The 24,091-nt window shown below is 56.3% G+C and overlaps 3 protein-coding genes across 4 annotated transcripts; all 3 read right to left on the bottom strand.

Annotated features, from left to right (window-relative positions):
- Positions 1–922: 922 nt before the first annotated feature.
- On the bottom strand, positions 923–10,985 carry TRIM47 (tripartite motif containing 47). The gene is made up of 6 exons (XM_013304188.3): positions 10,248–10,985; positions 8,316–8,411; positions 7,664–7,894; positions 6,901–7,096; positions 6,123–6,197; positions 923–4,871 (listed from the first exon to the last, which is right to left on the bottom strand). Exons 1-6 carry the CDS (start codon positions 10,956–10,958, stop codon positions 4,246–4,248), a joined length of 1,935 nt encoding a protein of 644 aa, XP_013159642.3. The 5' UTR covers positions 10,959–10,985; the 3' UTR covers positions 923–4,245.
- A 1,366-nt stretch (positions 10,986–12,351) lies between these two features.
- Positions 12,352–18,177, bottom strand: TRIM65 (tripartite motif containing 65). 2 transcript variants are annotated; one of them, XM_055797017.1, is made up of 6 exons: positions 16,797–18,177; positions 16,240–16,335; positions 15,933–16,166; positions 15,254–15,425; positions 14,842–14,922; positions 12,352–13,547 (listed from the first exon to the last, which is right to left on the bottom strand). In XM_055797017.1, exons 1-6 carry the CDS (start codon positions 17,241–17,243, stop codon positions 12,988–12,990), a joined length of 1,590 nt encoding a protein of 529 aa, XP_055652992.1. In that variant the 5' UTR covers positions 17,244–18,177; the 3' UTR covers positions 12,352–12,987. The 2 variants fall into 2 exon arrangements, with proteins under 2 accessions (XP_055652992.1, XP_055652993.1); XM_055797018.1 differs by having other exon boundaries at positions 12,352–13,520; positions 16,797–18,164.
- A 1,075-nt stretch (positions 18,178–19,252) lies between these two features.
- On the bottom strand, positions 19,253–23,835 carry MRPL38 (mitochondrial ribosomal protein L38). The gene is made up of 9 exons (XM_055797019.1): positions 23,734–23,835; positions 23,363–23,542; positions 22,659–22,790; positions 22,367–22,575; positions 21,903–21,975; positions 21,309–21,354; positions 20,787–20,945; positions 20,271–20,407; positions 19,253–19,897 (listed from the first exon to the last, which is right to left on the bottom strand). The coding sequence occupies exons 1-9, from the start codon at positions 23,813–23,815 to the stop codon at positions 19,761–19,763; spliced, it is 1,155 nt and encodes a 384-aa protein (XP_055652994.1). The 5' UTR covers positions 23,816–23,835; the 3' UTR covers positions 19,253–19,760.
- Between the last annotated feature and the right edge of the window lie 256 nt (positions 23,836–24,091).

Here is a 24,091-nt window from a genome sequence, read left to right as displayed (position 1 = left end):
GGTGCCTCATAGCAATAACTAACAACTGTGTATCAGTAATATACAAATACATATTAAGAGCCTCTATTACCCTAAATGATGTCTTTTTATATGGATTTGAGCTGTTCCCTGAGGGGTTTGCAGCCCAGCCCTGTCTGCATGCCTGAGAACCAAAGGGGGGTGGGGGGAAAAGCAGAAAAACCACATAATGGAAACCAAGTTTAAATAAATGCAGTGACATAATCTATCCAGTTCTTGGCAAGAAAAGAGCAAGTTTGTGCTTTTCATATCCGCTTTTTCAATAAGCTGTAAGTTTCCCTTTTAAGAAATGGTAATAACAAACAGCCCTGATTCCTCTCCTATTAAAGTCAGTAGCAGACATCCACTCGGCTTCCACCAAAGCACCCAGCTGAAGCATTGCCACCTCGAGCAAACCAGGACTCACCGAATAATGTTTTTCTCCTAGCTCCAGCCGATATTTGGTATTTAGAAACGCAGCCTTCGTTTAAAAAAGGTGCCAGTATAAGTGCCAGTGTGCATGGAAAGCTCTAGACCTCCTCCTCACATAGAAAACCTTGCAAATTTACTCTTTTAAAAACTGAAAACGCTAAGGAAAAAGTGCCTAATCTATTCATCTTTGTTATTTCTAAGCTGAGGACAGAGGTAGAAGAGAGAACTAAGACAATACATTGTTTTGAATTACCCTGCACTGACAATATTGTTACTGGATTTTAGGATTCTTCCGCTCCTTTTGCAGCCAAGCAATAAAAATGTGTATTTGGCACAATTCCTTTAGACACACTTAAAAAATATCCTTTAGACACACTTAAAAAATAAAATCTGTGTTATTTCATGCCAGATGTCCAGGACACAGAAAAATAAACATGAGATAATGGGACAACTCTAATGGTCTGGTATTTAAAGAAAAGACAACCCAGAGCAATATCTGTATAGTATTTAATGGCAAGTCATAGTCTCTAACATCATTATATTATTCTGTTACAGTTTTTTCACACGATGTAAAATACTCTACATTAACTGTATTTTAAAAATCCTAATTAAAAAAAAGAACACTCTTGTGACAGCAGAAATAACCCAAGGGAACACAGAAAGGGCTGTTTAAATTGCCAACTGCTATCTATTCATCTAAACTCATCACACATTCAGCCCTTCGTTTGCAGCAGAATCAGTGATCCAGAGCTGGCATACGGCACATTTCCTAATCATTCCAGTTTACACCCCAATTTTTTGGCAACACAGAGCAAACTCTGATCCAACACCCTGAGGGGATTGCTCCTGTCTTAAATCAGTCAGAAATCGCTTTATGCCCCAAACCGTGAGGATTTATAGCACTTCCAACCGGGATAAAAGCAAGCAGCAGGAAGGAGAGGGCTGGGAGCCCTCAAAACCCTCCGTAAAGCTGCACAACCGGCATCCCAGCTCTCGGGGCGGAGGTGAATTAAGCAAACACAGTGGCACAACGAGAAGCAAAGCCCAAGCGCAGACGTGTCCTCCTGAGCTGCTCCCATGTGGTTACAGGATGGAAAGGGAAAGACGTAGGATCTCTCCGAACTATCCCAAACCCTGAAGGAGTTCAGAGACTTGCGTCTGTGCGTTGGGCAACATGGAGAAGGGAGGGATGCATGACTTGAGCATGGGTTTCCCCACGGAGTAATCAATCCGCCTACAGTGAAATGAAATGGGGCAAAGGCCCAGATCTGCTGTATTTACTCTGGCAAAACTCCTCGCTGCGAGTGGTGGGAGTTTTGCCTGAATAAATGAGATTTAGGGCCCAGATAGAACCGAGATGGGAGCCCACATGTGAGAGCTCTTCCTGCAGGCGTGCAGCAGAGATCAAGGTTACCTTCCTCTTCCTCTCGGGACATGACCACGCACGGGCTGTTGCACGTCTCTACCTTTCTTGTCTGGTAAGGCATTTCTGATACCAAGTCCTCCCCTGCGTTAGGAAAACAGCAGCGATGCCTGCACTGTGTCACCACTGACATCTCGTGCGAAGGCTGAGTTTTGCATGAAAGCGACTGGCGCGAGCCAAACAAAGCCGTTTTGAGGTAGGAGCTCAGGACACAGGAATTGAATTCCTATTTGGACAGAAGTCCAGGCAGCATTCCTGCTGGCTGGGAAATGCCAAGATTTCATTCGAAGATTTCACTCTGGAAGCCCTACCTTTCCTTTTCTCACTGCCTGCAGCGTTTTTGGAGTCGCCGCATGCGGAGGAGGATGAGAAGGGATTTGCAGAGACATCCCAGCGGTCACCCTCCCAGACCGACTCACCAGCCCTGCCCTGGGGAGGGGGCGGCTGAGTTTGGACCCTTCAGCCCCTCAAATGAGCGCCCGCAGCAGTGGCCATTTGCTGGGGGCCAGCCGGCACCTCTGCCCGCACCAGCAGGAATTGGCAGTGCTGGCAAACGAGTTACAGTAAAGGAGCTCTTTAAGCCTCAGTGTTTATGTAAATATGGCTTTAACTTCAGACCCCTTGGCTTCGTGGCTGCCTTTTTATTCATGTTCATTTTTTTTCCCTTGGCTCCCCTTGAATATACCACTATGATTTCCAGCTTATCCTTTGGGGAATATATATACATTTCATATATTCAGCTAAATGGACCATTTTCTATCCCTGTTGACCATTGATGTGTTACCACTGACTCACACCAGCAAAGAACCTGACCCAATATATTTTCTCTCTAGGTATATATTACACAGCACTACAATTCTGTAAAGCAAGCTTTGGGTGGTAGGTAGCAAACTAATCCCAGAAAAAATAAACTTGTGGAAAGGCTTGCTGCACTGAGACAGGGGCTGCACTGTGCCGCCCTTACAGGCAGTATTTCTGTATTTTTCTTCTGGAAAAGCTCCCTTAGGACACGTGAACGGGCATTTTTGGCTCTCAGCCTTGTTTCCACCTTTCCCAGAGGGGACACTTACTTGAGAGTGGTTTTTGTTAATTGTTACTTATTGCTAGAGCCTAAAGGGTCATTTAATAACTGACTGATGCTGCACCTTCTATTGATGTGCTCACAGCTGTCCCTAAAACAGACCATTTGCCCTGGGACATATTCACAGCACCTCTTTGTCACTTAAAATGCTCTCCAAGCTAAGTGGTACATTTACAGCTCAGTTGTGCCCAGGGTACATCAAGAGTTGGGAGTTTAACCGTACTAAAATCCCCTAAAATAGTAGGGTCATCAAAAACATGAGGGAAAGTTTGGCTGTGAAGCTTTGGTAAGCAGTTCCCAAGGAACAAATTTACTTAAAGCACACCCTCAAAACTGTTTTGTGCTGCTCGCTTCACCATCCCAAGGCAGGAACGGTGCTGCTGCTTCTCGGCAGGAAGTTGCTCCCCTTTCCCAGCTGGGATTTTTGGCTGTGTTGGGCACAGCCCCGTGGCCGTGGGGCTCCAACACGCATGGGACCATGGCTTTTCCCACATGAGCCTGCCCACAGACCAGCATTCAATATACCCACCAGCTGCACTGTGAGCAAGGGCAAAGATCCTCGTTTCATGTTTGCAGCACTAATGGGTGGTCAGCCCTGCAAGGAGAGGTACTGCATCACCGCAGCATATTGCCCAGCTGAGCTCCTCTGGATCCCAGCCGCCACGGAGCACCCTGCTACCCAGCTCACCCACGCCAAGGCACAACAGTGATGCAAGCACGGGGGAAGCAACCACATCTGCTTTGGGGGTTCACCCGGTCCATGCTGGGCTTGCTACTTCAAAGGCACTTCATGAGGAGCATGTGGAAGATGTCGATGAGCCAGCGCTTAAAAAAAGCACCCGTGACACAGAGACCGAGATAAGGCACAAAGCAGAGCATCTGTGCAAGTCACCAGGGCAGCATGAGCAGATATAAAGGACAGGGACAGGGCAGCCCGGCAGCTGGCCAAGATACAGCTTCAAATCTATGTGGCACTGCTCCTGAGCAATACACTTTACCAAGAAAGGCTGTGTCGTGATCCCTGACGTCTAGAAAGGGAAACTGAGGGGCAGGGAGCAGCACAGAGACTCGCCCAAGTTTGCTCAGCAGCCCAGCAGCAGAGCCGGCACTGGGATCCAGCTCCCTCCTGGCTCCCAGCCCACGGCTCTGCCCACCAGGCAGCTTCATCCACCCCTGGGTCACAAAAAGCACAGAGCAAGGAAGGAAGGCTGCCACAAAGAAATACAACACTACCAAAAAGAAGCCATGACAGCAGCAATACACTGCAGGAGAGACTTTTCTGGGTCTTCCCGTGCTCCCGCTCGCCTGGCAGTTACCTACGCTTTAGCACCGAAACACAATCTTTCTTCAGTGGCCCGATCTGCAGGTGGGCATCAACGCTCTCCAGGAAGAAGGCTGGTTTCAGCTTGCACAAGAAAAGCGAGGCAAATTGGTGGTTGATCTTGTTCTGGAACGGGTCAAACTGACCCTTGGCAAAATGGGAGACCTTGAGCTGCTGCAGGCAGGTCATCTTGGAGTCCTTGACTCCATAGAAGGTCAGGGCCTTCTCCGAGTACTCCAGGAAAACCCCGATTGTGTGGAAAAATGGCTGCTGGATGACAGACTCAAAGCCACCAAACCAGGCCACATAGTTCTGTCCATTCCACTGCAGGCAGCAGGACTTCTCGTTCCGCCCCAGGCGGCCACGGTTGTAGGACTCTCGGGGGTCAAAGTCCTCGGCGATGACACCGATGCTGACCCAGCCATCGATGAGCTCCACCTCCCAATAGTAGTTGCCCCGGTTCATGAGGTTCAAACCTAGCACTTGCTCGCAGTTGATGAACCGAGTCGGGCTCTCCGGGTAGGGGATGGGGCACAGCACCCGCTTGGCCCCTTTGGTGCCAAACAGCTGGATGAACTTGTCAGCCGTGTCACTGTCCAGGTCAATGATGAAGGCAACTGTGCAGGGCAAGAAGGAGACATGAGGATGAGGAGGGAAACAGGTAGACATCCCCCCAGCTCTCCCTGCTCTGATGCCCTGCTCCAGACTTCAGTGGTTAGCACAATCCGTTCTGAATTCTACCGTCACTCTGTCTCCTTGCTTTTAAATCCCTAGGCCAATCTCAGCCGATGAGGATAAGGAGCTGAAAGAGTTGATACTTCCCATAAGCAGGATGAATACAGGTAACCTGGCAGAGGACAGAGTACAGGGGCTGCTGCATGAGCTCAGCCATGATACCAGACATCAGAGGATCCACCTGACAGTGGTAGTAGGAGCATTCCATAAAAAAGCAGGTTTCAGGCAACCACAACCAACCACGGCAGGGAGGGACCCCAAGAATACAGGAGACCAGCCAGGCACATGATGGCTACAAACCAACTGCTCCTTGTAGTCAGCTCTCGCTGCCCTATGGCTCCCACAGGAGCAGAGGCAACCCCCAGCGTGGGGGGCCAGTGAGAACCGCCACTGGATCCCGAACAGAGGGGATGTCCAGTGGGAACAGCCCTGGACATGTATCGCTGCTGACTGTGTTGCAGGTCTGAACCCACAGCATGTCCAAACCCTAGAGCAGCGGCACAGCACACCCTGCTTGAGCCCAGCCTTTGCTGCCCTCCCCACAGGGTGCACTGGTGCTGCTGGGGCAGATCTTGTCCACTGGGGACATCTCAGTAGGTGACCCCATAACTCCTCTAAGGCTGTGGAGGGTCATGCAGGGTGTTGGACCCCAAGCCCAGCCCTGCACCCTCCAGCCTCAGCCCCTTCTGCCCCACTGTCTCTGCTCGGCCACTGAATTATCCCTCTGCTTGCTGCTGCTGAAGCTGACCCTTATCAGGCTGCTGCTCTGCAGTAAACAAGGCAGATGCACGCACAAACTCTGATTCAATTTAACAGAGGATCCAACTTGTCAAGAGCTGCAAGGCAGCAGAAATGACACAGTACATCTGCAGCCCCCTGGCAGCTGGTCCAGCAGAACCACAGACAAGGAGGGGGAAAAAAATCACCTAAACAAATTATGACTGTTGTCAGGAAAGCAAGGAGCCTTCCTTGTTAGCTGAGCAATATTTCCTCTGGTGGCGGCAGTGCTCCTGCCAGCTGTCACCTTGGGACCAGCACAGGCAGGGCATGCGGGAAGGAGCTGGCCCACTGGGAAAGAGGAAAGGGAAGATGGACCTTAGCAACAACTGTCAAAGCAAAAGTCCTTCACTTACATTTCAGGAAGTAATCGCGGCTCTCCAGGCAGGCGGGATTGTTTGACTTGTCTGGAAATCGGGACTCGGCCAATGCTGCAGAGACAGGAACGGGAGGGTTTGCCATCAACAAAGAAACTGATGCCACAAACAAGGGTGTTAATGGAGCATCACCCCTGGCCTGACACCCCAATGCTACCTGCTGCTGTGGCCCCCAAGCCCCAGCCAGCACCCCTGGCTCCCCCTGCGCAACCCTGCCAGCTTGGACACGGGAAAGGACAGGCGTCACCTTTGCCACCCCAGGGAGGTGGGCAGGTGGGGCAAGGAACCTGCTGCAATTCCCACGGGCATCTGAGAAAACAAGAGGAGAGAGCTCAGGCTAAATGAGAGAACATGGCAGAAAGCTGCCACATCAGCTTTCTAACCCTGGCAGGTTTGGGAGACCACAGACTGCCCCCTGAAGAAGATCGTCTGTCCTGGGAAGAAAGAGTTCCCTTTCACGAGAGGCCGCTTTGGCCACCTGCCTCGTCCCGCAGAGCCCTGCCTAACTCCCAGGCTGTTTGTTGCCTCTCCAGTCTCCAGTCTCCGTGGAAAAATTCATAAAACCTCAAAGACAAGCCGTAAGCCCAGACAGGGATTGTGCAACGTGCAGCACAACCGTGCCGGGCAGCTTGCAGGGCTGGAGGGAGAGGGGCCAGCGCTTGCAGGGGCCACTGAGCCTGCAGGCATCTCCCACGTACACAGGAGGACAAGGGGTGACAGGATGAGCTCCGGGCAGAGGGGCTGGGTGAACACAAACCTTCCTCCATCTCCTGGTAACTCAGCCCATCCATTCCTTTCCCCTGCAAGTGGTCCCACTGGGTTTTGCAGGCAGCGGACAGCACATCCTTCACAGCACCCACGGCTTGGGTACATTTGGTGAAGTTCAGCTCATTCTGGAAGCTCAGAGCCGGGGAGAGGTTTTCTTCCATGGCTACTTTTAAGGCTTGAAATTCCTGAGCCAAAAAGACAGTTTCAGGAGGTTTCAAACAAGCCGAAGTTGTCTCTTGTTCCACAACCCCACCCTGCCCCAGAGGATTTGGGAACTGGCAGCTCACAGGACTTGGCCCAAGGACAACCTTGCATAAGGGAGGAGAGCACTTTCCTGCCCACGCGTTCCTGGTGCCTTTGCTCTCTTTCAAACCTGGACCCAGACCATGCCCACCTCACATGGAGCAGCATCTCCTCCCAAAAAGGTCCCTTGCTAGTCTGCCAGGAAGGGGGGGTGGCAGAGGGGCACCCCGACCTCTTGCTCTCTGCCCCCCACACCTAGGTACTCAGCTTGGGCAGCACATCAGCTTCTCCTGAGTCACAGCCAGGATGGAGGTGGGGGTGGTGGAGGAAAAAGTCTTGGCCACCCAGTCCCCCTGGGAGCAAGGAGAGGAGAGGACTGTGCCAACAGGAGTGAGACTCTGCAGGCCTCACACCCCAGGGCTCGGGCACCCAGCTCCACATGAAATGGGCCAAACCCCTGAAAGACAATGTCATCAGCTCCTTCTCCTTGCCCCATCCCACCCAGGCACCTGAAGGAAGTATATGGTGTCGGTGCTGGGGACATTCTCCAGGTTTTGCTTGCACTGGGCCAGCTTGGCTCGTCTCTCCTCCTTCCAGCGGAGATCGGCCTCGGCCTCCCCCAGCATGGAGCGCTCCCCATCCTCGATGAAACTGGCCACCTCCTTCTGGAAGGTCGCCAGGGCCTCAGAGGCTTCTGCAAAGAGCTTCTCGACTCTTTCCCTCTCCTTCGTGGCGGCACCCTGAGTGCAGGGAGAGAGAGACCAGAGTCACCTCCTGCAGGCGAGGGACACCCTTGTCCCCCACGCAGCACCCAGCTCTCAGCTCTGTGAAGTGACACGTTTGCACAAGGGCCAAAGGGGACCAAAACCCCTGTGAGCCTGGGGAAAGAAAGTGCAAGAGCTGGAAGACACCCTGGCACGGTCCTTGCCCTGTCTCTCCTTTCAGGCTGCAGATGAAAGCAACGAGAGATACCATGAGGGTCAGCAGAAATGAGGAGCGAGAATCCTCATGGCTCCTTGCCAGGGTCACCATCTTTTTACAGAGCACTTACTCCCCTGTGACCACCACCTCCACACCCCATGTGCCCCAAAATGGCCCCTTCGCATCTGCTCCCTGGCCCAGCAGAACCATGCTAAGGGACCGAAGCCATCGCAGAGTCACCTTAATGAGCTCCACCATCTTCTTGGCCTGCGCAATGGTGACTGCCAGCTCCTCCAGCTCATTCTCCGCATCGCTGAGGAATTTGGCTTGTTGGGCCTGTGGACATGAAGGACAAGTGCTGAGCTCTGCCCCCTGACCCCAGCAGCAGGAGGCATGGGGGACCCAGCTTCATCCCTAAGTTCAACCCACAGCCCCACCTCTGACCGTGACCTTGCTGTCAGGCTTTGGGTGGAGGGTGCAAGGGGAATCACAACTTGTTTCCCTTTTTTTTCCCCTGCAACAACCAACCTGTGAACACCCCTTCTCACTCAGCTGGAAATCTAAAGGAGCAGCCAGGCTGCAAAGGGTCATGGCCAGCTCCACACTCCCCACCCTGGTCCCAGCAGAAACCAAACAAAATAGGAATTTGAAAGCAAAACCATTGGGCAGTGCTCGCAGCAAGCGCAGCTAAGCCGCACACTCTCCGTGTGTAACCCAAGGCTGCAAAAAATCCACCTGGGACTGGTGCGGAAAGGCAGACCCAGAGCGCTCAGAAATGCAGCGCTGAGTCCCCTGGAGGGTTCTGGTTAGGAGGAAAGCAAACCAGCCCGGGAGCACAGGGTGCTGCGCGGCTGCAAAGGAAGCACCGTCCGAACGTGGAGTTTCCTGACAGGCTATTGTTGGCGCCAGCTATTGCCCATCACGAGGACAGGTCCCTTGGGAGCCAGGAGGGCACTACACTCCCCAACTGGGGCAGCTCCCCCCTCAGTGCTCAGCCCCCTGTGGTGCTTGTGCCCCGTGAGGGGGAGCATGTGCTTTCCCCATCCATCCTTCCCACTCCGCAGCGCGAGGGCAGTGGCAGAGAGCAGTCACAGAGGCAGTGCAGGTGCTGTTAAGCAGTGTGCTGAGGCTCAACAGCTTCTTGGGGCTGGGATCACACACACTTTCTATTTTGAGGAACTTGATGACTAATAATGCCAGAAAAAGGGTTTTCCTGCTGTCCCAAGAGCCCATGAGGATGTGGGAGCTGGCTCAGTGCTGCTGCTGTGCTCCCTGCCAGCATGTCTGCAGCCCCCAACCTCTCCCCTGGAAAAAACAACACCCTCTCACCCCCCCAAGATCTCCAGATGCCCCATGCCAATGTGGAGCTGCCACCATGCCGTGAGCCTCACAGGCTCCCATCTGCCTACAGCCCTGCAGAGGCCTCTCCCGTATTTGAGGCAGCACTGCCCAGAACGGCAGCACCACGTTGGGCTTGGAGCCCCGGCTCCCGAGGAGGCTCGTGGCTGCGAATCTAGGAGGTGACTCAGCCCCATCTGGGAATGGGAGTGACGGAAAAAACCCCACTGCCAAAACACCAGGACACAAAGGCCTGAAAGAGCAAGAGCAGCGGCCGGGCAGGCTGCCAGCGCGCTGAGAAAAAGTGCCTTGACGAAGCTGTGGGAACAAGACGGAGAAGGCGGGTGCCCCGTGACCGCGGGGGTGGCCACGGTGGGGTGTCCCAGGCGCCCTCGCCCCCAGCCCTGCACCCACGGGGACTGCGAGTTCGGCCCTGAAGTGGGAAAAAACCCCATGGGCTGGCTGGCAGTGGGTCTGCCCCTCATGCCTGTCCCCATCCTGCAGGGTGCCCTGACGGCATAGCACCTTGTTCATGAGCCCCCCATGCTGGTGTGGGGAACCCCAAGGGGAGAGGGCTACAGCACCCACCCCACAGATGACATCCCACCCGTGCTACACCTGCACACCCCCCACGTAGGGACCGCGATTAGGTTCCCTGTGGGGATGTGGGTGCAGCATGAGCCCCCCAGGGGTGCTGCGCTCTCCCCACCCAGGATGCCCCATGGGCCCTGCACCCCATCGGGCACCCCCATAGCAGGGTCTCACCAGCACAGCTGGGGTAATCCCCGCGTGGGGACCCCCACGCCCCCCCCCACCCCCCGCTACCCCACGCACCTCCTTGTGCTCGCGCTCCCGCTCGAGGGGCACCACGTCATGGGCGCGATGCTCGTGGGCACGGCAGCGGGCGCAGACGCAGGTTTGCTCGGTGCGACAGAAGCCGTCGAGGGGCTGGAGGTGGCGGGGGCAGAGACCCTCCTCCAGCCGCCGCAGCGGGGCGACCAGGCGGTGGGCGCGGAAGGCGGGGGCCCGGCGGTGGGGCTCCAGGTGGGCTCCGCAGAAGGAGGCCAGGCACACCAGGCACGATCGTGCCGCCTCCACCCGCGACCCCGCCGGGCACACGTCGCACAGCACCGCCGCTCCCTCCTCCCGCGCCGCATCCTCCTCCTCGGCTCCCGGCGCCATCGGGGACACGGCGGCAGGGGACGGGGGGGACGAACCGGCGGCGGCGGCCGCCAGCAGCGGCAGCACCTCGCAGAGGGCGCGGTTCTTGCGGAGCCGCAAGGCTGCGGGGACGGGCTCCTGGCAGAGCGGGCAGCGGGCAGCCCCGCCCGCCCCGCCGCTGCCGTCGGGGGGGCCCGGCCGCTGGCGGAGCGCCCCCAGGCAGCCCTGGCAGAAGTTGTGCCCGCACGGCACCGTTACCGGGTCCTTCAGCAGGTCCAGGCAGATGGGGCAGCCGAAGGGACCGTCGGGCAGCCCCGGAGCCGCCAGCGCCAGCCGCAACGCCGCGGCGGAGGACGTCGGGGCGCTCCCGGGCGCGGTCTCCATCCCTGAGCGCCCCGACCGAGCCGGCCCCACCGCCCGCCCCGGCCCCAGCCCCGGCCCCGGCCCCGGCGGGAGGCGGGCGGCCACCGCGCCCCGCCCGCCCGCTCCGCCTCCCCGCGCCCGGAGCTGCCCGCTCGGCTCCCCGCAGCTGCCGGGGGTCTGCCGCCCCCCCAGCCCCGGTCCCAAATCACCCGCCCCCCGGGCAGGGTCTCACCTCCGGGATCCGCTCCTCCCCTCGCCGGGTATCTGGACCCCGTCCCCGGCATCTGTTGCCTTCTGGGAGATGAACTCCCCCCCTCGGGGGACCACCCTGCTGAGGAAGTACTGGTTCCCTACCCAGTCTACTACCACCCAAAGGATCCAGCCCACTGGGATCTGGACCCTCGCCGGGGTTCTGCTGCCCGGAGTAGCTGCCACATCTCGCCCGACAAATCTCCTATCCAGGGCAGCTGTTGCCAGTCCATTCCAATGCCCCCCAGCAAGCATCCCCTGCTCCCCGGGAACTGCTGCTACAAGCTGTTGCAATCCCACTGCCCCCCAGGATCTGTGCCCTGCCCTGTGGCCCCATAGAGGGTCCTGAGCCCTCCCAGTGCATAGGTGCAGGCGCTTTTCTGCCAGCCCTCGTGCCCACAGACCCATGGCAGCCATTCCCATGGCCAAAAGGGGCTGCAGCCCCTGTCCCCCTCTTCCTCTGGGACCCAGCAGGAGCTGGCAGGCACCTGGCAGGGATGGGGATGGGGAGATACCAAAGTGCTTCTGGTATGAGGACGTGGCTGGTAAACATGGGATCTCCAGACACCTCCTGTGCAGGGTACAGAGACAATTTTTTGGCTTGGATAAGCTCCAGGGTCCATGCCAGCCCAAGGTCCCACCCAAGGACAGGGCTGGGAGGAGGGGGTAGGTGCGAAGTGAAGGAGGAAGCACAGCAAGGCAAATCGCATCCATCCTCGAAGAAGGGGATTGATCCTTTTAAGCCCTTTCCCCCCTAAGAATACAAGTGGAAGTGAGTCATTCCCCACACGTTGCTCAGCACTTTTGAACCCAGCACCCAGTTTTGCCCCGTTAGTCCTCATCAGCATCCCTGCGGGGGTGAGAGGAGATGCCCGACCTGCGGTCTCACCCTTGGAAAAGCTTCAATCAAAGCTTTGGATTTTCTTCTGTGCCCAACCAACGTTGGGGCAGAGCCATAGGAAACCAGGTTTCCTTATCACAGTGCTATCATAAATAAAGCACCTTCTAGTTCTCACTACCTGTTCCTGTTGCTGGTCCCGTGAGGATGCAGAGGGGCAGGACGGGGATCTGCAGGGATGGATGCACGAGCAGGGGCACCCACATCCCCCCCTACCCCCAGTGCTGCTTGGTCCCATGACTCCCACCAGCACCAAGGTGAAACCAGTAGGAAAACAGAACTTTATTGGGGAAAGCAGCTTTGTACAAAGAGCAACTGCAGCGTGACACCCTAAAAAATTGCTCTGCCATGTCTGGGAGTGGCAAGAGGGGACCAGGAAGAGGCTGGGGGAGAAGGACCTGCCTGCATGTGGGGCTGGAGGAGTACAGGGCTCCCTCTGCATTGCTCCACAGCACCCCATGGCTGCAGCACCCCCTCTGGAGTCCCCCTCACCCCAAATCTTCTCCAGGCTTGGGAGGTTTGCTAGGGATAGAAAAAAGAGGAAAAACCCAATTCTTTCACCCTCCCTATCCCACTCCCTCACCCCACCTGCAGGGACAGGCACTCACACGTGCCCCCACGCACAGTGTCAGGGGACTCCATCCCCACCACGAGGGCATGGTCCTTTAGTTCTGCATGCTCCCCCCTGCCCTGACTTGTGTAATCAGCATGATATTTGCATTTGCAAATCAGATGGGTTAATTTGCATGCCTCTTCTCATCAGCTTCTGTTAAAACTCTGCACCTCACTCCTGCCTCAGCATTGGGGTCCCACTTGCAACATGACAGCCTCCGGCTGCAGCTCGGTCACAGCACAGCCTGGGGGTTGCTGGCCTGGCTAAAGGAGCAGCGTGGGGGCCCCGGCTCAGTCCCTCCGACTCAGCGTCACCGCTCGCCCCTCACACAGCCAAAAGACAGGATAGAGGAGCTCAGTGAAGACATTGTGGAACGAGTGGATGAGCTGCGTCCTCTCCCCGAGGCCGTAGAAGGAGAGGACGCCCTTGCTGTAATCCAGGCTGACCCCCAGGTTCTTATACAGCTGCCCCCGGATTTTCTCTGCCCGGCCCTTGTGCCAGGCCAGGTAGCAATCCTCAAGCACCTGCAGCCCCCATGAGCCCCCATCCAGCCCAATGTTGAACTTGTGGCCCTGCTGCTGCTCCCAGGGGAGACCATGGTAGGTCACCCCCAGGATGATGGAGTGGCTGGAGATCTGCACCTCCCAGTAGTGGTGGCCGTGGCCGTAGCCCTGCGTGCACAGCACCTGCCAGGGCTTGAAGCGAGGTCCCTGCTCCTGCTGCTCGCAGATGGCTCTGAGGCCATGCTTGGCTTTCCGGTTACCTTTTGACAGCTCCAGGTACTTGTTGGCTGTCTTGGGATCAAAGGTCAGGTTGCGGTGGTCTGGGAAGAGCAACGGCATGGATGGGGCTGAAATGCATCATCAGACCTTTACGCCCTTGGTGTGAACCCCCCCAGTGGTGATGCGGTTTAAACTGTGAAGGGCTGGCTCCCAAAATAGAAGGGAACAAGGTGTAGCACGTTTGGAAGGGAGGGGGAGCGGGGTGAGATGCGATACCTGCCCACCCGCCTGCTGGAAGGAACGGAACCAGCCCAGAAAAGGCTGGCGAGGCACCGAGACGCGATGCCTCACGTGGTCCTTGCACAACCCAGCTCACAGCCAGCAAGCAGCAGTGGCTCCGCGGTCATTTTGGGAGAGATGTGCTTGGTTTTAAGAGCAAAAAATATGAGTGTGAGTGTGGAGAGGGGGAGAAAACCAGGTGTTAAGTGAGCAAATATTGTATTGCTGGGAGTCACTCTCCTCTGCACGGGCTGTGATAACTCCACCTGCCACAGGCACTTATCAGCCAGCAGCACCTCACCTTCCCCCTGAAACAACCCAGCTATGCTGGGTTCATGCCTGCTGCCCATAAATAATTTTTTTTGGTCCTATTAATAACCCTGAAAACATTTTGTGGGGCCTGAGGGAAGGGATCCTTGAAGGTCCCATAGGCATCAAGCCTAACAAGAGTGACATGACCAACACACTCTAAACATTATCCAGCCCTCTTCCCAACCGGGAGGAGATGGGAAAAGGAGCGTTGAGGAAATCCCTAAGGAACTAGAGTGGGATGGGGACATGAAGAACCATGGCTGGGAGCTCTAGAGCTATATCCCTGGATAGAGAGCAATGACTGCAGGCAGGACTCTGCAGGCAGGGCTCTGGACTGGTGCTGTGCCGTGCCCAGCAGCCCATAACACATCCCTCTGGGTGCTCGCTTCCCAGCTGCTGACAGTGCCTGCCTGCCTGCAGCAAGGCATGTGTCTAAATATGGGTCATCAGGAACAGGCACATCACTCCTGGCTGGGCAAGATGCCCGAAGCGGGTGAAAAGGAGAGGGTGGAGAATGGGGCAAAATCCAGGGCAGCAACTGACCTGGTGCCAAGCACTGGCAGCCCGTTTCCACGGAAAACTGTTCCTAGTGCTGCTAATCCCCCTATCGAGCCCTTTCCCAGACATGCGGTGTCCCCCAGCCCATCCACCCCAGCCCTGCACCATCCTCCTCCGCATTTAGGGAGAGGGATTGGGAGAGCCAGGGAGGGAACCCCTGTCCCTGCAGCCACAACCACCCTCCTTCCAGTGAAGAGCCCAGCTTGGTGAAATCTCTGCCTGCTGAGGACCCCAGCAGGGTGCTGTCCCTCCAGACCCCTACGTGCTCCTCACCTTTCAGAAGCTGAGTTTGGAGCTGGCACTCTTGGACAGGGGCCACCACCTTCACCACTGGCCCCAGGGGATGTGCTGGGCCTGTGGAGGATGGGAATAGGCATTTTGAGTGATGACACCCAAAAACTTGTTTCTTTCTAGCTTTGATGGAAGGAGGAGGAAATCCATCTTATCCAAGCCCGGAAATGGGCACACGCAACCATGGCTTGGCATTGCCAGTGAGAACAGGTCACAGGGAAGCCACCCAGCTCATCCCCCCTCCATCAATACCCATCTGCTGATCAGTAGATGCGTGTCCCCATCCCAACCCCATGTGCCTGGCAGCTGTGTCCCCAGCACAGTGACATGGGCCAGGCTGTGGTTTGGGATGACTTGAAGCCCTTTGGGGTGGCCCTGTGAGCAGAAGGGTTACCTTGGCCAACGGGGTCAGGGGCTTTGGGGGCCACAGAGCAGGGCAGGTCCTCCAGCAGGAGCCTGGAGATGTCAGTAAGGATCTCAGCAAAGGGCTTCACCACGTCAGCCACATCAAATTCCACCGAGAGCAGTGCCTCTGGGCTCTCCAGAGCTGGGATCAGGGGGAACTCCTGCAGACAGACAAACAGACGCCCATGCACCGGCCTGGAGAGGATTGGCAGCTCTGAATCCTACCTGCACACGCTGCATCTCCTCAGCGGGTGACAGGGACATCCCCAAAACATCTGCTGTTAGGTGTGACTGGCGCACAGGGTCAGGGGACATTCGCAGAGAAAGGTCAGGCTGAGGGGAGCAGAGAGGCTGTGGCACTTGGTGTTTTGTGGACTTTGTGTTTTGCTGGCAGTGGAAGAGCCTTGCTGAGCAGTTTTGGGGTGGGAGGTGCTCCCCATAGCCCTGCAGGCAGCACCACCTGCTCCAATCCAGCATTGCCCCCCCAACTTTTCAGGGAACCCCCCCCCAAAAGCAGCCCTTCCCTGCAGCCCCATCACATTGTGGATCCAGGCTGAAGATGTGTCCCACCTGGGAAAGGGGTCAAGCACATCTCTGCTCTCACTGAAAGGGCATGGGGCCAGCAGTGCCCAGGAAGGGGGGGGACGGACATGGAGCCGGGATAGTACCTGGAGGAAGGTCCTGTCGTCAGGGCAGGCCAGCAGGCACTGAGCCCTCTCCTTGTGCTGGCTGAGGACATCCAGGTGGTCCTTCAGGAGGTTCCAGTCCTCCCCCACACGTCCCAGCGCTGCAGCCTTCTCTTGCTCTATCCTGGCCACCGTCTGCCACTGGAAATCCTCCAGAGCTTTCCTCAGGAGAGCAAATTTGCTCAGAATCACCGATTTGAGCCCCTCGGAGGAGTTCTGGGTAGGGAAAAGCCATGAGTGACAGCGTGTTCCCAACCCATGTGCCCAGCACAGACGAGTGCAGCGTTACCTTGATGTTGCGTGTTTGCTCCTCCAGCTTCTGCATCACCTGTTCAATCCTCTCCGATTCCTCCCGGGCTTTCTCCAGGGACTCTCTCAAGAGGGCCTGCAAAGGGAAGTACCAACATCCCACAGTGCAGGACACTGCTGCCCACCTGGCCCCTGGGAGCCCTCCCAGGGCCGCAGGACAAGGCAGGGAAGGAGGCAGCTTGGAAGGGGGAGAGGCTGTGCCCAGGGTCGCTGAGGAGTGAAACCCTGTGCTGTCTTTCACCCCTTTTTCAGCTCTTTCCTGTAGATGATGGGGTCACAGTCACACATGGCACTGTTCACCTGGTACTGCTGGATTTACCCAGCTCTCCGCTGCTCCTGACAGCCCCTGGTTTCTCGGGGAGCATCCAGGTACTGGCGGCATTTCCCTGGCCAGAGCCCACGCCAGACCCTGTTCAGCTGAGGCCAGGCACAGCTCATCACATGGAGCCAAATCATGTCCCCACAGCAGGGCACAGCACAGTGGCTGCGGATGTCATGCCCCCCGCATCACCCCAGTCCTGCCACCCATCGTCCTACCTGCTTTTTAGCACGCTCCTCCTCGAAAAGCACCCGCCGGTGCTGCTGGCACTGCTGGACGGTGCAGACCGAGCAGATGCACCGCCGCTCATCCTCACAGTACAGCTCCAGCGGGCGCCCGTGCTGCGGGCACAGCTCGCCATGGGCCACCTCACACCTCTCTGGGCCTGAGACCCGCGCCTCACCATCTCGCGCCAGCTCCACCACTTTGCACAGGGTGACGTTCTTCTCCAGCTCTGGGCACTGCTCGAAGGCCCTGCGGCACTCCGGGCACGTGTAGCCCTCGCTGGCCCTGGCAGGTGCCTGCTCTTGCTTGCGCCAGTGGTCGCTGATGCAGCACTTGCAGAAGTTGTGCCCACAGGGCAAGGTGACAGGCACCCTGAAGAGCTCCAGGCAGATGGAGCACAGCAGCTTCTCCTCCAGTTTCTGTGAGGCAGGCAATGCCATCCTACCCGTGCCGGGGAGCTGTGCCGGGGAGCTGTGCTGGGGAGCGGGGTGATGGTGGAAAGAAGCCAGTGTAGGAAGCCGGGGAAATAGAAACTCGGCTGTGCAGTGGAGGAAGGAACAGTGACGCTGAGCCCGGAGGCGGGTCAGGGCTCCGAGCCAGGCATGCTCTTAAAGAGACACCCAGTGGGTGTCCCCTGGCCATGCTGGCTGTGCCACACGCCGGGGAGGCAATGGGAGGGTTGGAGCTGCTCCCCCGGGAACAGGGAGAGCTGTGAAGTGCTGCAGGAGGCTCTGGAGAGAATGAAATGCTGCATCAAAGCACAAGGAGACACATGCAAGAGGCTGACAACATTCAGAGCAATGTACATTTTTGTGAACACGTTTGCACGGCTACATATACGATGTATAATTTGATTTCACTCCTTTTTTGCCCTTTCAGGGATCTTCCTGGCACCCTCACCTGTGCCAGGCTGGGCCCCCAGGCAGAGCGTGGCAGTCCTCCCTGGCACAGAGACCCTAGTACAGCTCTCCTGGCATCTGCCAGCCTGGGAACCAGCAGGGAGGGGCACCCACTGCTGCCTGCAGCTGCATGTCACCTCCCCCTGCAGTGACAAGGGCTGTGACACATGCCAGGAGCCAGCCAGGGCCACATTCCACCCTTGCATCTTTCCATATTAAACTACAGCTCCTGCTGTCTGCACATGCCCCCATGCTCACCCACCACTCCTTTTCCTACGAGGTTCCTTGCAACACCCGTGCGCATCAGCACTCCGAAACACAAGACAGATGTCATCTGCACAATCAGTCAGGCGGAGTCTTCTGCCCAGGGGCAGTTGTGGCGCCTGTGCACAGCACAGCTTCACCTTGTCTTCATACAGTTCAGTCTCTGGAGAAAGAGCTCCCAAGTCTCCAGGCCAAACCTTATCTCCTCACCCTCTCAGGCGTGCTATCGCTTGCGCGCACGCTCCCAGGCAGCTGAACGCTGGCAGGATGGCCTGTTCACAACAGCTCTGCAGCCTCCCCACACGTGTGGCGCAGCTTTGCTTTCACCCACGCAGGCGAGGGCAAGCGGGGAGGTCTGTGCTGCAGCTGTGGCGCTCACCGGTGGGCTGCTGGGAGGTCGGAGCACAGTTTCCATACCACAGGCAGGCTCAGAGTCACCCCTTAGACCACCCCTGGACTCAGGTGACTTGGGATCTGTTACACCTCCCTGCATGTCCCAGCACAACTTCAGCCCCCAAAACATTTCTTTGAGCCGAATCTGCAAATTCTGACCAAATATTCAAAGCTAAGAGAGGAGTGTAACACAGCCTGTGTGTCTGCCTGGCACAGCGGGACACCTGCGCTCCCACTATGATCACCCCACCAGCTAATTCACCCTGGCTTAAACCAGACCCCAGAACCCTTCAGGGCAGGAGGAGAGCTCAGGGAGCTCGGGTGTGTAGCTGGTAACAGCAGCGGGGGGCATTTCAGCACAATCTTAGTTGTTTGCTGGAGGCTCTTCATTTCCTGAGGAAGGGGGAACCTCAGAAAATGTTACTGGGAACAGGCAGCGGCACAGCAAGAGCATGTCGGCGTTTGGGGGTTTAAACGGGACGCAGAGAGCCCCGCAGAGCACAGCAGAAAGCAGAGTCTCTGCACAACTTGGGTACGGGACTGGCAGCAGCAGAGTGACAGGCCACCACTGTGCATTTGCCCCAACCCCTGCAGATCTGCTTTTACCCCACCTACTCCCACCGGGTACTTGCTGTCTGGGGAGCGAGGGGAAGGAGGCAGAGGTCCGCACGCTTGGATAGCTGTTGGGAGAAGCCAGCTCCACAAATGCTGACCTTGTGCATGTTTACCACCCGTGTACCTGCACTCTTCCCGTGCTACACCATCCAAGAGTGGAAAGTGACCCCAACTAAGGGAAGGGTTGCCCTTCTCCCCTGCACCCTGCTGAGCTCCCCAGCTCTGTGCCAGCTGGCTGGGACACCAAGCTTTTCCCAATAAAGACAGCTCTGCCAGCATTGCTCAGAGTGTGTTTAATTAGACTCATCTCTTTAAGAGGACTGCACAAATGAAAGCTGACACAGTCCTGAACCATAGCACTGCAAGAACAGAAAATCCAGGCTGGCCTGGCTCTGTTCCACAAACAGGCAAAAGAAGAACTTTGATCCTTGCAGAGAAACAAGGCAGAGCATCTCTGGGGAGCCTCTACCCTGCCACCCTTACCCATCAGCTCTGCTACAGGATCAGCAGCGAGATTTCAGCCTGGCCATGGATTTGCTTTCATCTATGAACATCCTCGTTAAGGAGCCTTTTGACCACACAGCTGCCAGCATTGCGAACTCCTGTTGCCCCCAGCGCTGCCAGCACAGGGAAACCAGGAGCCGAAGGGCTGAGACTGTCATTTCCCTCCAGAAGTGCAGATGGCTCCCAGCTGCACGGCTGTGTGAATGCAGGGGAGCCAGCAGCCCCACCTGCCTGGCTGGCATCCCAGTGTACACCAGAGCACCTCCAGAGGAGTCCGGGTCCCTAGTAAATGCCATAGGTGGGCTCCTCAGTGTCTCGGTATCTGTCCAGGTACCTCAGAGGCTGCTGGCGTGGGAATTTTAACTGTGGAGGATGGTAAACGGGCGGCCGCACAAATTCAAACACAGGCTCTCTCATATCTGTAAACGGGAGATGCAGAATGTTAGCAAGACAGCTCAGGTCCAAACCCCAGGCCCTTCCCTTCACCAGCAAGGCCCCCCCATGCACACACAGGATCAGGGCTGGTCAAGCACGTCCCAGTGAAGGTTCTCATGCTGTTATTTTAAAATGCTCATTTGAAACAGCCTTTTAGAGGTTGTTTGCTCAGGCTGCTGTTAGTTTGGTGGAAGGTTCATTAAGTACCCAGCCTGTGCTGCAACAGGCTAGACCAGTGACAGGACCAAACAAGAGCCTACAGCCAACAGCTCGCTCACCGACTGTGTGCTGCCCACAGGGCCACATCCCAGCCCACAACAGGCCCCTTCCAGCATCCCTGCATGCTGCATTTCTTACTGAGAAGCTGATGGAAGATCTTAGTAACAGAGCTGTCCCACTGACACTGGAAAAAGGCCAGCCCTGCTGGCGTCATCGCATCCTCGTGCTTTCTGTAGAAGTCGAACGTGCTGAAGGTTCGCATTTTGAGGCTGTAGCTGGAAATAAGACACAAGCACAAGAGCTGAGGTGAATCTCTTTTCCTGCAGCACTCTGGTAGGAAACTACTTTCCCACATCGTCCCAGAGACTATAAAACGGGGCTAGAAAAGGAAGTCACCCAAAGAAAATCTCCCAGCTTCTCCAGCAATGTGCACATTTCTGCCCCAGGCAGGACAAACCATTTTCTTAACAGCCTGTTTTAAAGTCACAGGACTCTGCAGCGCTTGCAGGGCTGGGATTCTCGTTTCAGGTGAGACACAGACTCAAAGCAGCCCCAAACAACTGTGCAGATTAAAAAGAGCTGCTCTCCCACAGCAGTAACAAGCACATGCCAAGCCAAGCAAGTGTGAAACTGCCCAGTGAAAGCCCGAATTACCATGGCATCGGCCGAACATCCTCGCTGAAATCTATGGGGCAGTCTTGCTTGAAGAGGAGGAAGATGAAGCGATGGTAGCCAGTTCCCATGGCTGGGAAGGGGGGCAAGTAATGGCAGATCTCCTTACCCGACTTGATGTCGTTGCCTGGGATGTTCATCCTGAACACAAAGAAGTTTACTTTGTTATATATTCATTCATTTCCCTCCATTAAGACCAGCATATTCACCCAGGACTGCAAATCGCTCTGTCCTGTGTTTTGACATGACATGCCCTGCTTGACAAGTGAACAGACAGTGGAAAGAAAAATCACACCCAGTGATTTGAATGCCAAACAGCAGCAACACCTGGAGCTACTGCATCTTTAGCAGGATGCAGAACACAGGAATACAGAAGCTAATAGCAGAAGCACCAGAGAAAGCCATGGAACTGCCTTAGCAAATGCTTATTCCCCAGCTCTGTTGGAGATGTCTCTGCCTGCTCCACCTGGACTTTCCCTGAGCATGTTGCTCTGATGTACTCACACCAGCCAGTGGAGGTACTCCGAGTCTGTCTCTCTTAAATGTCCATCTGCAAATGCACACAAGAGAAAAAGGTGAATTAGGGACACCCTGGTGTTCGCATCAACCCCAAAATAAGAATGCCCAGACCCACTCCGAACTGAGTGGGCAGCTCGAGACCTCCTGGCATTCCTTTCCTAGCAGAAAAGTAAGTAATTCTTATAGGATTGAGCTTAAAATGAGTAGCAGAGAACTCTACAGATGTAATTCCAAGATTTAAAAGCCTTCTTGGTCAGCCAATTCACTCCACTGTGCCTTGGTTTCTCAGAGTGAACAGCATCAGTTAACCTACCTCCCGGTTAGTCTGGAGGTAAACAAAAGATAGGAGTCCGGGAAATTGTTTCCTCTACACGGTGACACAGGTCCTGTTGTGTTGCTGTCCCATCTCTCAAGTGCTAGAGATCTGGGAAGGCTACAACCTTCCCTGCATATATACTACACCCCTGCTTCACAGATACCACATCGTGTCTGGCTGTGCAGCCAAAAGAAACAGGAGCTAACCAACAGCGGAGTGACACAACCCAGTTTAAACATGTTTTTAAAAAACTTGCTACTCACCTGGATTTGTGAGCAACAAAGTCCAGAGGGAGCCTTTATCTGCCTCGTATGACACTGCAGGGGGACTGGAAGCCTAAAAGAGCAACAGGAAGAGAATGCAAATCACTCAAACAACAAGTTCCAATCAAGATAAATCAATTGTGATCAAGACCATATCACAATTTCCATGACAAACCCCACAGACTTGGTGTGGCCAGGATGCAACATAGACTGGGCACAGCCATGCCACCAAGCCCCACCTGGAGAGCCCCCCAGAGCATTAATAAACATCAGCCTGCTGACAGACAACGATCCTGTTGCAAAGCTCTATCTTTATCGTGTCCAAGAAACGTATTTCCTTCATCACAAAGGAAATATCCTTGTAAAAGAAAACCCCCAGAACAACCAATGCCCATTAGAAGCATCTGACAGAAACACACAGGCTTCCCATGGGGTTGAGGTTGATCCCAGCTCCCCTCACGCACCTCTGACGGAGTCACCATGTTCCCATAGTAGACTGGCACGAGGTACTCATCTTCTTGGCTGTACTCCACCTTCAAGGTAACCCAGGGGGTGAACGTGGCCCCCTTGAACAAGTCACGAAATATCCCGCAGTGCTCTGCCACACGCTGCTTGTGGAACGGGCCGCTGGTCTTCTCCCACTCAGCTCTGACTTCATCAAGAGGAATCAGCACTGCAAGGAGAGAGAAACGCTGCAGGAGGCAGCTGGGCACGCAGAGCGGCCGGGGCAGGGAGAGCAGGTGGCAAGGCACAGACCAGTCCGGAGTCGCGCTGCTCTTTCCATCTCAGCATTCTGGCGGTTTTCCTTCAGGATCTTTTTTCTTTCCCTGATTTCCTTTGCTTGCAGCCGCTTACCACGTGGTAGGCTGATATCAATCTTTGGCTCTTCTGATCAATAAAAAAAACACGTTACGTGAAAAGTGTGAATGCCCAAAATGCCCAAACACAAAACCTTTGCAAAACGTTAAGAGAGCGTGTGAAAGAGATGCAGACTTCAAGACACCAGAGGCTTGATTCTACCACCTCTGCATCTCCACACTTCTGCTCCCTTCTCCCTCCCCAACTCATCACCCTCCCAGCCCCACAGGTTTGCCAGCTGGTGAGCAGGTCTGGTCTCTGAGCTGCGCAGCAGAGCAGCCAAACCATATTATTTGCTGCAGGTCTAAAGTTCTGGGCCCCAGTCTGCCTTCTCTGATACTAGTGGGGTCCCAAGGAATCACTTCGTTACTCTGCTCCACGTCTTTTGGCAGGTCCTGGCCTGCCTCCCTCCTCCCAGAAATCCACCATCCACTTCCCCTGAAGCCACTTGCAAACTTCCACATGGGAAAAGGGCCAGCCCTGTGCCAAAGCGCCTCACCAGCTCTTCACAGGGCGGGTTTTGGTGCCAACCCGTAGCCCCAACAGCATCTTCCCTCCCCTCCAGCAGCCAAACCGCGTCGGGCAGCTCCTCCCTGGCGTACCTGCCGGGGGGCTGGTGTGCTGCCGGTACGTCTTCCACCAGCGGGGCTTCCTGCTCTCCTTCTCCGCCAGCTTGAAGTAGCGAGTGAAACTGCGGTATTTTGGCAGCGCTTCCAAGTTGCTGACATCAATATCCTCGTTGGGCATCGGCCCCAGCGGCGCCGCCCGCTTGCAGAGCGCAGCTGGAAACGCAGAGAATTCCCGGTTTACATCAAGAGCTAGAAACGAGGCCGAGAGAAGCCGGGGCGGGCGGAGCGTGGGCCCGGGCCGCTGCCCACCCCCGCAGGCGTCCGAGAGCTCCCCCCTCGCCCCCCTGCCGGAAACCCCCGCCGCCCACTCGTGGGGAACCGGGGCTCCCCGGGCCGGAGCTCACCGGCCGTGCCGAAAGCCCGCCCGCCCCGGACTCCGTAGAGCGCCGCGGTCAGCAAGGGCGCCGCCATGATGCGCGCCGCCATGACGCGCGCCGCCCGGGGAAGGCCCCGTTACCATAGCGACGGGGCTGCGCCGCGCGGGCCCGGCCTGGCAGGCCCCCGCTGCCATGGCAACGGGGCTGTCCCGCGCAGCGCCTGACTAGAAGCGGCCCCACGTCCCCAGGGATGGTTCCTCCCTCGCCCTGGGCTACCCCTCTCCGTCTCGCCCTTGCTCCCCTGGCCCCAGGGCAGGTCGTGCTGAAGGGGGCAGCGTGGTCCTGCTGTCACCCTGGCCCCGCTGTCACCCTGGGGCAGCGGGGA

Source organism: Falco peregrinus, chromosome 2 (assembly GCF_023634155.1).
Source record: "Falco peregrinus isolate bFalPer1 chromosome 2, bFalPer1.pri, whole genome shotgun sequence".
In the NCBI taxonomy this organism is placed as follows: domain Eukaryota; kingdom Metazoa; phylum Chordata; class Aves; order Falconiformes; family Falconidae; genus Falco; species Falco peregrinus.
This window is presented reverse-complemented; position numbering and strand designations above follow the sequence as displayed.

What these genes read in the sequence shown, in the direction of transcription:
- TRIM47 (XM_013304188.3), bottom strand. Translation starts at nt 10,958, where the DNA reads ATGGAGACCGCGCCCGGGAGCGCCCCGACGTCCTCCGCCGCGGCGTTG. An exon ending in GGGAGCGCGAGCACAAGGAG is followed by an intron (nt 8,412 to 10,247) that starts GTGCGTGGGGTA and finishes TCATGTCCACAG; the next exon opens with GCCCAACAAGCCAAATTCCT. An exon ending in CCGCGATTACTTCCTGAAAT is followed by an intron (nt 4,872 to 6,122) that starts GTAAGTGAAGGA and finishes TGCCCTGCACAG; the next exon opens with TTGCCTTCATCATTGACCTG.
- MRPL38 (XM_055797019.1), bottom strand. Translation starts at nt 23,815, where the DNA reads ATGGCGGCGCGCATCATGGCGGCGCCCTTGCTGACCGCGGCGCTCTAC. An exon ending in ACATGGTGACTCCGTCAGAG is followed by an intron (nt 21,976 to 22,366) that starts GTGCGTGAGGGG and finishes TTGCTCTTTTAG; the next exon opens with GCTTCCAGTCCCCCTGCAGT. An exon ending in GAGTACCTCCACTGGCTGGT is followed by an intron (nt 20,946 to 21,308) that starts GTGAGTACATCA and finishes CTTTGTGTTCAG; the next exon opens with GATGAACATCCCAGGCAACG.
- TRIM65 (XM_055797017.1), bottom strand. Translation starts at nt 17,243, where the DNA reads ATGGCATTGCCTGCCTCACAGAAACTGGAGGAGAAGCTGCTGTGCTCC. An exon ending in ACGACAGGACCTTCCTCCAG is followed by an intron (nt 15,426 to 15,932) that starts GTACTATCCCGG and finishes GTCTGTCTGCAG; the next exon opens with GAGTTCCCCCTGATCCCAGC. An exon ending in CCCTGACCCCGTTGGCCAAG is followed by an intron (nt 14,923 to 15,253) that starts GTAACCCTTCTG and finishes CATCCTCCACAG; the next exon opens with GCCCAGCACATCCCCTGGGG.